This window comes from Ursus americanus, chromosome 3, assembly GCF_024610735.1.
Source record: "Ursus americanus isolate L20-20 chromosome 3, mUrsAme1.1.p, whole genome shotgun sequence".
In the NCBI taxonomy this organism is placed as follows: domain Eukaryota; kingdom Metazoa; phylum Chordata; class Mammalia; order Carnivora; family Ursidae; genus Ursus; species Ursus americanus.
Genome location: NC_142129.1, coordinates 11,319,523 through 11,330,935, shown reverse-complemented (window position 1 = coordinate 11,330,935; position 11,413 = coordinate 11,319,523). Strand labels below are relative to the sequence as shown.

At 39.2% G+C, this 11,413-nt stretch overlaps 1 protein-coding gene across 1 annotated transcript; it reads left to right on the top strand.

Annotated features, from left to right (window-relative positions):
• Positions 1-5,722: 5,722 nt before the first annotated feature.
• On the top strand, positions 5,723-6,676 carry LOC123789540 (olfactory receptor-like protein OLF3). The gene has a single exon (XM_045793622.2). It carries the CDS (start codon positions 5,723-5,725, stop codon positions 6,674-6,676), a length of 954 nt encoding a protein of 317 aa, XP_045649578.2.
• Positions 6,677-11,413: the final 4,737 nt, after the last annotated feature.

Sequence of the window (11,413 nt, the reverse complement as noted above, 5' to 3'; positions counted from 1 at the left end):
GACGAATGGCAAATAAGCATGTAGAAAGACGTTCAACATTTAGAACTGTTAGGAAAATGCAAATGAAATAAAAATAGTGACAATGCCAAATGCTGATGAGGATGAGGACAAACCGGACATTCATACATTGGTGACAAGAATGTGAAATGATACAGACACTTTGGAAAATGCATTGGTAGTTTCTTAAGAAACAAAACAAAGCAAAAAGCTCAAACAGTAAATATACAACTACCGTGGAACCCCACCATTGTACTCCTGGGGGTTTTCCTATTCAAATGAACACCATACTCACCCAAAAACCTAAACGTGAGTGTTTATAGCAGCTTTGTTGATAATTGTTCAAAACCAGAAACAATCTGGACGTCTTTCAACCTATGAATGGTTGAGCAAAAGGCAGTACGTACACACCATAGAATACTCATCAACAATAAAAAGGATTGAACAGTTGATATACACAAAAACCTGCATGAATCTCTAGAGATTTATGCTGTGTGAAAAAGCCAGTCCCAGAAGGGATATTCTGTATTATTCTATTAATATTTAACTCTTCAATTGCCAAAATTATGGAGAATAGATAGTGATTACCAGAGGTCAAAGAGAGGGGTAGGGGCTGCATAGAAGTGGGTGTACAACATAAGAAATTCTTGTGGTGATGGAACATTCTGTACCTTGACTGTATCAATGCCAATATCTTATGATATCATAATATCACAGTAATATATTATCATATCATTAATTTATACAATTATAACCCATTATGTATCATGTTATCTTATATTGCACTATAGCTTTGTAAGTTGTTACCATTGGGGGGAAGTGGGCAAATGGCACAAGAGTTACTTCTGTATTATTTCATTCAACAGTATATAAATCTACAATCTCTATAAGCACAAAGTTAAACTAAAAATAAAGTTTGAAGAGGGACAGAAGTTTCACCCTTCTGTATTAAGGATCTTGGTTGATTTTAATTCTTTTCCACTCTTTTTTCAGTAGTTGGTAATGCTTCCTTTATCAACTTTTTGTACATTTAGATTTTTAAATCTATCTATGCGGTGCTGTTATTTTTGGAGCTTAAATGGTACCATGAGGAATGTGCTAGGATGTCCATCATACTTGCAATGATCACAGAAGCCCACTGGACATGGTGCATTCATCAGGGGAGGGAAGCACATCTCTTCTGTCACCAAAAGGAGAAGTAAGGGCATCTGAGGCCAAAAGGGGAGAATTGGTGTTTCCACCAGATTTAGATGCAGCCCTAGTCACTGCTCCCTGGATGGGGGCCTTGAAGTCTAAAGTCTGGTTTGGGCCCTAGGAGGACATCCTCCAACCTCAGAAGGCTGGCTTCTCTGACCGCTTGGAATGGCCTAAGGCTGAAATGAAGATGTGGGAGGCAGAGGGATGGAGAAGAGCCTTCCACAGGGAGAAGGGCAGGGTGGAGGCTCTGTCCTGTGTATTGGGAGTGGTGGCAGCAATTAACGTTGTCATGCAGGAGGCTCTTGGGGGATGTGTCAGTCCTCCCCTGCAAATGCAGCTGCTGCCAAAGCTCATTAGGTCTGTGTGTGAGCTGTGAGCTCTTGTCCCTGTCCTCCGAGTAGTGTCCCTAGCAATGGCAACTAGTCCCGGGTGATTGAGGAGCCCTGGGGCCCAAGGAATTTGGGGTGTCTCTTCTATGTGGTCCATCCCTGTGCTGGAGGGAGAGCTCTTGAGACCAGGTTAAACGTAGAGGAAAGCAGACACATCTCCTTTGTCCGCACTGATGAACATCTGAGAGGCATCCACAGCCTGTGGGAGTGTGGCCTTAGCAGGGACAGACACAGAAATGATGGGACTTGTTAGGGACTTGGATCAGGGGCAAGAAACGTCACTGGTGAAATCTTCTCATCTTAGGTATTAGAGCAAATGTGGTAAAATGACTGTGCTTTGCAGGAGCATGAGGCCTGGGAATAATTTTACAACAGGCTTCTCGATTCCAAAGCTCAGTACTGACATAGAGAGAGAAAGACACTTAGGGAAGAAACCCGGAAATATAGACTCTCATTAGGTATTGATATTGGTTAGCAGGATGTGGGGGTATTCTATTACATTTCCAGGAAAGATACATTATCAATTGCTTTAAATCCTCTTATCTCAATTATTTCTGAAGGGTTTGATAATCACAATATTATGATTTTCTTTTCTAGTAATGGATAAATGAAGATGTAAGACAATTAAGGGCTTATTCAAGGACCCTTGACACTCAGAGAATGAACTGGAGGCAAGATTCAGATGTCCTAACTCATCCCAGGGTTGGTTTTTCTAGAACTGGCTGTGGGATTGCACCATGGAGACTTGCCAGACAGAGGGAATTATATTGCCATGAAAACCCTAGTCTTAGCCACAGGGAACAAGAAGTATAAAGAAGACAAGAATTTACATGAGGCCATAGTACAATATGTCACCAAAAGTGAGTGTCAGGTTCATACATGTTTGAGAAACTGGGTCTCGGTAATTAGTCTCAGATTCAGTGAAAAGTTAGGTAACCAAATCTGGCTAGAAGAAGTTAAGAGGATCACAAAGAGAATGAAGTAATTTTCTTTCAGGAGGTCAAACCCATGTTTGAGATACCAGCCAGCCAAGCCACCCGTGGGTTCTCTGTTTTCATGCATTCGGATGTTGCAAGCACCCCTGCTCGGGATGGATGCTGTCAGTGTCTGCATCACCCAACTCTTCAGTCACGAGTGAGAGAAACCTCTCTCTAAATGAAAGTGCCATTTCCATGGACAGGTCACCTTGTTGAAGGTATGGCTCTGACTTATTTTGAGCAGCATGAGGGAGCTACGTGCAGGTTGGGGGACCTACCCTCGTGTGTTCTGCTTCTGTATTTGGAACTTTCACTTGTCCCAGCCAAGTCTGTTTCGCTCCCCAACACCCAGGGTCACGTAGGTTTCAGGGAAATGGACGGATATTCTTTATTTAAATAAAAAACCATAAGTGACTAAAGTTGAGCTTTCAAATTAGTTGTATTGAGTTAGATAAAAGGTGTTGTATTAGGAATCAGAACACTTGTTTTTTGTTTGCGTATCTCTGTCCTAGAGAGAAAGCATTTTGGTTCTGTGTGCTGTTTGTATAAATAACTGGATAATGAGAGAAGGCACATGAAGGTACTTTAATTGGGGCCAAAGTTTCTGTTTTAACAATGAAGAGTTGATGTCTGCATCCATGCCTGGGACCTGATTTTCCCTATAATTTCAGTGTCATTCCCGATCCCTCCTCCATCTGTAAGGGTCTCAGTTATCAAATGCTATGTGACCTATTTGAAAGGCACCATAAGGTCAGGTCATTCGTGTTTTTAAAATCCCATTTAGAATAATTATATACACAAAATTCACAAAGAGGACAATTTCAACATAAAAGGGATAAATTACTATAATTGGAGTTTCAAGCATTCGTGATAGGGCAAGAAGGAGAAAATTCATAGCAGAATATTTCAGTGGCACCTTCATATTGTATCACTTTGTGTTCTATTTGTTATGGTCCCAATAATTATCCTATATCCAGCACAATTCATAGAACCTAAGAACCTGAAAATCTTTCCTGCATAGTGCTCGTGTCTAAGGAGATGAACTTCATAGGTATATCATTTTTAAATTCTACGTTCTGAACAGGCAGCATATATTGTTCAGTTTTGAGTAAACAAATCTCAAAACCTACATAGAAAGGTGTGGTTTGAGGATTGTTGAGTATGAGGAAGATATGACCCAAGGATGTAAAACAGAATTTTTAAATTACTTACTTACTTACTTACTTATATATTAATGGAACAGTAAGTGCCTACAGAAAGAGCAGCTGGAGTTGAGACAAATTCAGAGAAGAAAACACAAAATAGTCTTGTACGGGAGGAGGAGCTCTCCAGACTGGTTCTTAGCTGTGTTCATTGTTCATATCTGGCTTTAAACAAGAGTTGTGTCTCCTGTCCTATATGAGAAGGATTTGGGCATCTAGTTTCTACTGAAAAAATGTAACAATCTCAAAAGTGTGTCTTACCCATTGAATGAATAGCACAAGTTTGGGGATAGTGTGATATCCCCTTCATCCATTAGAGTTGAGAAGACCAAGCTGTATCTTTCTAACACAGAAAGTTTAGATGTGTAGCACACTGTCTACCAATTATTTCATTGTGCATCTGAGGACAGGCTAGGAATCCAGCTCTATTTAGCTGAAAGCTGATCCAAAGTAATGTGAAAATAGTGTTTTCTGCAGGTGTTAAAATCAGCTGACCGACCCTTATTTCCTCCTTCATTTGGCTTTTCAAATATAGATGCTATTTCTATCTTCTTAATCTCTCAGGAGTCCAAGAGGAGACTTTCTAACTGTAGAAAACAGGCATATTTGGAAATCAATTATTTTGAATTTAAAATATCTTAAAATCTGGGGCGCCTGGGTGGCACAGCGGTTAAGCGTCTGCCTTCGGCTCAGGGCGTGATCCCGGCGTTATGGGATCGAGCCCCACATCAGGCTCCTCCGCTATGAGCCTGCTTCTTCCTCTCCCACTCCCCCTGCTTGTGTTCCCTCTCTCGCTGGCTGTCTCTCTCTCTGTCGAATAAATAAATAAAATCTTTAAAAAAAATATCTTAAAATCAAGGCAATTAATTTTAGAAATAAATATACTATTGATGGGTTAAAAATAATTAGTTGACATATCCAATCAAGGCATTTAAGTATTAGCAGGATACTTCAGTAAAACACTTTGCTCTAAAACACACCTGTAATAATAAATGCTAAAATTCATAAAAGAAAAGACAGAGCAGGTCCTCCTTAATGAGTATTTGCATACTCGTCTATGATGTTCGTAATTCTGTAGGCAGTTAGACATCCCAAATCTGTATGTGCACGAAAGTTGTCTGATTAAATTTGCATTTAATTAATTTTAGGATGATTATTCTAGTGTTGAGCATAGGATGGAAGGGATGTGAGGACAAGTACATTTGTTTTTCTCTTTCTCTCGGGGAGGAGTTCATGTTACGATACCTAGCACTGAATACTGCTGAAGTCCCATTACCAGTAACAGTTTATAAGCAACTTCCTAATAAATTATCTACATTTGGCCTTAAATCTACTTGTGAGTTATGCAACATTATCACATTTTGTATATAAAAACTCAAGTCTCTAACCCAATCACAAACCAGTATGTCATAAGAGAAGATTCATATCTGGGCTCTCGAATTCCAGATCTGTCCATGAGACACTAGCTGTATTTACATCATACATCTGCCACATCTGAAACTTTCTCTCACTTTTTTGGTAAGTTGCCTATTCTTTTTTATCATGTTTGGTGTAGTAGAGATATGTAAGGTTGTTCTTGACTTTGAATCATGTTTGTCTTCATTGTCAATCACTTGATCCCCCACTGTCACCTATAATCCTCTCTTGCCGTGGAAACTATGTACGTTAAAAAGATATAGAGCTCCTAAAATCACACTGCATTATCTCCAGGCCTCCATGAAATCCCTAAGACTATCTTCTCATTTTAAAGGAATGGCTTGTATCTCTTATGTAGAATAGATATAATGCATATTAGGGTCAAGCCCGTCATCATGGTGCATGCATGATCAGAAGCATCTGACTAAGGCTGACAGGTCTAATACAATATGCATTCTTTTAAGAAGTTATTCTTATGGTTCTTTAATTGAATAGTTTCTGCTATTTCTGTCTCCTTCTGCAGATTAATAATCCTATTTTTTTAATGGACACAGATAATCAGACTTGGGAGAGAGAGTTTATTCTCCTTGGCCTGTCCAGTGACTGGGACACACAGGTCTCCCTCTTTGTCCTCTTCTTGATCACGTACATGGTGACAGTGCTGGGGAACTTCCTCATCGTTCTTCTCATCAGACTGGACAGCCGACTCCACACTCCCATGTACTTCTTTCTCACCAACCTCTCCCTCGTTGATGTCTCTTATGCCACAAGCATCGTTCCTCAGATGCTGGCGCATTTTCTTGCAGCACATAAAGCAATCCCATTTGTGAGCTGTGCAGCCCAGTTATTTTTCTCCCTGGGCTTGGGCGGGATTGAGTTTGTTCTATTGGCAGTGATGGCCTATGACCGCTACGTGGCTGTGTGTAACCCCCTGCGATACTCGGTCATCATGCATGGAGGCCTCTGTGCTAGGTTGGCCATCGCATCCTGGGTCAGTGGCTCTGTCAACTCTCTCATGCAGACTGTAATCACCTTTCAGCTGCCCATGTGCCAAAACAAGTATATTGATCACATATCATGTGAAATCCTAGCTGTGGTCAGACTAGCCTGTGTGGACACCTCCTCCAATGAGATTGCAATCATGGTTTCTAGCATTGTTCTGCTGATGACACCTTTCTGCCTGGTTCTCCTGTCCTACATCCAGATCATCTCCACCATCCTAAAGATCCAGTCCACGGAGGGAAGAAAGAAAGCCTTCCACACCTGTGCCTCTCACCTCACAGTGGTTGTCCTGTGCTATGGCATGACCATTTTTACTTACATCCGGCCCCACTCCAGCCCCTCTGTCCTTCAGGAGAAGTTGATATCTGTCTTTTATGCCATTTTGATGCCTGTGCTGAACCCCATGATTTATAGTGTAAGGAATAAGGAGGTGAAGAGGGCCTGGCAGAAAATGCTAGGGGAATTATCTGGGTTAACATCAAAACTGGCAACTTAATGAATCCTGAGCATCTCTTAGAGAAAGGAGCTTTGCCTGTGTTTTCTCCCACTTGACTCAGATATGGCAGTCATCACCTGCATTGCCCTGGCAACCGGGAAGATGACGACACATGTACTGGTGATGCTGGGTGGGAGGCAGGAGGTTGGGTTGGGTTGGGGTGTGGGTGTATTTTATGTCACAGCAGCATGTTCAGTGGAGTTGAGCACTGCTCTAATTGGACTTCCCACCCTTAATATCTGTTCATATGGCCTGAGAGTACAGTTTGCTGCTTTGATTTGTCACATTGTTTGTAATCATGGACCTATTCATGGATCTTACTTTGGACCACTGCTTCTTACTCATCCAAATTTTGTATTAAGTTACTGTGTTTCCACTGGGGGGAAGAAGCATTTTCACGTTTTAGACTCAAAATACTGCACAGCATATGTACCCACATCCAAAAACCATGTGAGTCCCTGTTGTGAGGAGACAGATGCATCAAGGCTGTTAAGATGTCTTTGTGCTGGACCAGTGACTGTGCACATAGCATCTTGTCGGAGTGCTGCAGGTACCTCAGGAGAGGAGCGTGAACTGAAGGTCTTGTTTTATAGTGATAGGAATAAAACTAAAGTTGTTTGTACAAGGCTACTACTGGCCAAGGAAAAGCCACATTTGGGGAACTACTTGACAGCATACAAGCAATTTGCGAGGAACATTACTGCATATGTAAGAGGTACCATTTAAATATTAAAACTGTCCAATTTCTGAATAATCCATAACCTCTTTTCTGAGACTTTAGAAACAATAAGCACATAAAACATGAATTAACATATAAAATATAAAAGATACAGTTAATCTGAGAAAGGACAGATTTCTGAGCCAAAGCCACTAAAAGATAAGACAATGTCAATATGTATTTTGGGAATCAGGATAGTTGGGTCAACTGTGCAGTCTCTAGTCTCTGTCTGAACACCTCCTCCCATCCCTTCTCCCACACACAACAGGGCTCTAGCTGATCTTTGTAAACTAGTGAAGTTGAATATGTGAGGCTGGACCTCCTCTCTGAGAAAAACCTAAATAAAGAACAAAAGGGGGAAGAAATATTGTACATGGGTAAGGAAGGTGAAAGAGGAGAAAGGATGGGTAGTAGATCATCTTCTCACTCCCTTGAAGAAATCTCAAAGTCCTTTCTTCTGGTGTCTTGTGTAAACAAGTGGATTTGTAGTTCTCCCCTTCTGAACACATTGTCACACAATCTCAGTGACAGAGTTTGAAGTTTCATTTAATCCAGAGCCCATTTGATATTTTAATTTAATCTAAAATAATCCAGTTCTAAAATGTGTGATATAGGCAGATTGTCAAAAGATGTCAATGCTAGTGGGCTAAATTTCTCCTGGTGTTAATTCAAGAAGTATTAGTGGAGAATCTAGTATGTATTTGTAATGGTTTTTGAGACATAATAGTGAATGGATTCATATTCATGTTATTTCTGACCATAATATAACTACATAGCAGGGATGATAGAAGATGAAGCAATTAAAATGCAGTGTGATAAGTTTCTCAGGTAATGAGCCTTTGGGGTGATTGCAGAAGTCTTCCTGTATGAAAGAATCAGAAAAGGTCCTTGTGGAGATCAGGAAAGTAAGAATGAGTTATTGAGATGACAACAACTCAAGCAAAGTAACAACTGGTGACAGGTGCTGAGCTGAAAGAGTACACAAGAATTAAAAAAATGTCCTGAAGCTGGTTTACAAGGCAGAGAAAATTGAAAAATTAGTGAGGATGAGGCAGGCAGGTAAGGAAGGGTCACATTACTGAGGGCACCAAATGCCAAACTATCTTTTAACTTTAACAGTGTTATGGAGGTAGTAAAGATTTTTAAGTAGGGGTATGGCTTGCTAGAAACTTACATCTTAGAATTATTACTCTTGAAAATGATTCAGAGGAAGAAGAGATTAGAGGTTAGGAGACCAGCTAGTTGACTGCTCCAGTGATACTATTGAGACATTAGAGGAATCTGAACTGAAGTAGTGGCAATGGGGAAAGAGAAAAATCATGTCAAATCACATGATTTAATAGATTTCAAAATTGGTTTAGAATTGTTCAAATTTAATTGACTATCAGCTGAAAATAAACTGATTTTATGTGTGTGTGTGTGTATACACATACATACATATGTATACATACCTCATGGTAGCAACAAACCAAAAACCTATAATAGATACAGAAAAAATAAAAGAGAAAGGAATCCAAACATATCAGTGAAGAAAACCATCAAATTACAAGGAAAAAGACTAAAAGAATAAAAAAAGGAACAGAGAAGACCTACATAAACCGGAAAATAATTAACAAAATGGTGACATATACATATATGTCAATAATTACTTTACATGTAAATGGACTAAATGTTCTAATCAAAGGACATAGGGTAGCTGAATGGATTAAAAATCAAGACCCATCTTTATGTTGCCTACAAGAGACTCATTTTAGATCTAAAGACACATGCAGTGGCATCGGGGTGGCTCACCCAGTTAAGCATCTGCCTTTGGCTCAGGTCATGATCCCCGGCTCCTGGGATCAAGCACTGCATTGGGTTCTCTGCTCAGAGGGGAGCCTGCTTTTCCCTCTCCCTCTGCCTGCCACTCCCCCTGCTTGTGCTCTCTCTCTCTCTGTCAAATAAGTAAAATCTAAAATAAAAAAAAAAGAAAAAGAAAGATGCATGCAGACTGAAGGTGAAGGGATAGAAAAAGAGATTCCATGCAAATGGAAATGAAAAGAAAGCTGAAGTAGTAACAGATTTTAAAATAGATTTTAAAACAAAGACTGTAACAAAAGACAAAGAAGGGCATTAAATAATAATAAAGGTGTCAATCCAAAAAGAGAATGTAACCTTTTAAAATATTTGTGCTCCCAGCATAAGAGCACTTAAATATATCAAACAAATATTAATAGATATAAAGGGAGAAATTGACATTTATACAATAATAGTAGGAGACTTTAATACCCACTTACATCAATGGATAGATTATCCAGACAGAAAATCAATAAGGATACGTTGGCTTTTAAACAACATATTTGACCAGATGAACTTAATAGATACATACAGAACATTCTCCCCCTAAGCACCAGAATCTACATTCTTCTCAAGTACACATGGAACATTCTCCAGTATAGCTCACATATTAAGTTGAGAAACAGGTCTCAATAAATTCAAAAAGATTAAAACCATATCAAACATCTTCGCTAACTACAGTGTTATGAAACCAGAAATCAGTTATGAGAAAACTAGAGAAACACAAACACATGGTGGACACTAAACAGGATGCTAATAAACAACTAATGAGTCAGTGAAGAAATCAGAGAGGAAAACAAAAAATATCTTGAGACAAATGAAAATGGAAACACAACTTTCCAAAATTAATGGAATGCAGCAAAAGCAGTTCTGAGAGGAAAGTCTGTAGTGATACATGCCTACCTTAAGAAACAAAAAAACACCCAAATAAACAATCTAAATTTATACCCAAAGAAACTATAAAAAAGAAAAACAAAAAAGCCCAAAGTTAGTAAAAGGAAGGAAATAATGTAGATCAGAAGAGAAAAAATAAAATAGAGACAAAAAGTCAATTGAAAATATCAATGAAACTAAAATCTGATTCTTTGAAAAGATAAACAAAAATGACAAACCTCTAGTCAGACTCATCAAGAACAAAGAGGACTCAAATAAGTCCAAATGAAAGACGAGTTACAACTCACACCCCAGAAATACAAAGGATCATAAAAAACTACTACGAACAATTATATGCCAACAAATTGGAAAACCTAGGAGAAACGGATAATTCCTAGGAACACAACCTTCTAAGACTGAATCAAAAAGAAAGAAACAATCTGAATAGATCAATTATAAGTAATTAAAATGAATGTTATTTGAAAAACCCCAAAATTCCAGAACCAGACAGCTTCACAGGTGAATTCTGCCAAACATTTAAAGAAGAATTAACACCTATTCTATTCAAGTGATTCCCCAAAAAATGAAATGGAAGAAATGCTTCCAAACCCATTTTGTGAGGCCAACATTACCCTAATGCCAAAAAGCAGACAAAGACACCACATGCACACACACACACACACACACACACACACACACACACACACACGACAAGCCAATATACCCGAAGAACATAGATGCAAAAGTGCTCAACAAAATGTTAGCAAACTGAATTCAACAATACGTTTTTTTAGAGAGAGAGTATGTTGTGGGTGGACACAGGGAGAGGGAAGGAGAGAGTCTTAAGCAGTCTCCATGCTGAGTGTGGAGTCTGATGCAGGGCTTGATTTCACGACCCTGAGATCATGACCTGACCTGAAATCAAGAGTCAGACACTTAACTGACTGAGACACCCAAGTGCCCCAAGTTCAGCAGTACATTAAAAGGATAATATACCACAATCAAGTGTGATTTATTTCAGAGATTCAAGGATGGTTCAACACCTGCAAGTCGATCAATGTGATATACCACATTTACAAAATCAAGCATAAAAACCACACAATTATTGCAATAGAAGCAAAATAGAATTTGACAAAATTCAACATCCATTTATGATAAAAACTCTCAACAAAGTGGGTATAGAAGGAATATACCTCAGCATAATAAAGGCTGTATATGACTAACCCATAGCTAACATCATACTCAGTAGTGAAAAGCTGAAAGCTTTTCTTCTAAGATCAGGAATAAGACAAGGATGCCCAGTCTTGCCA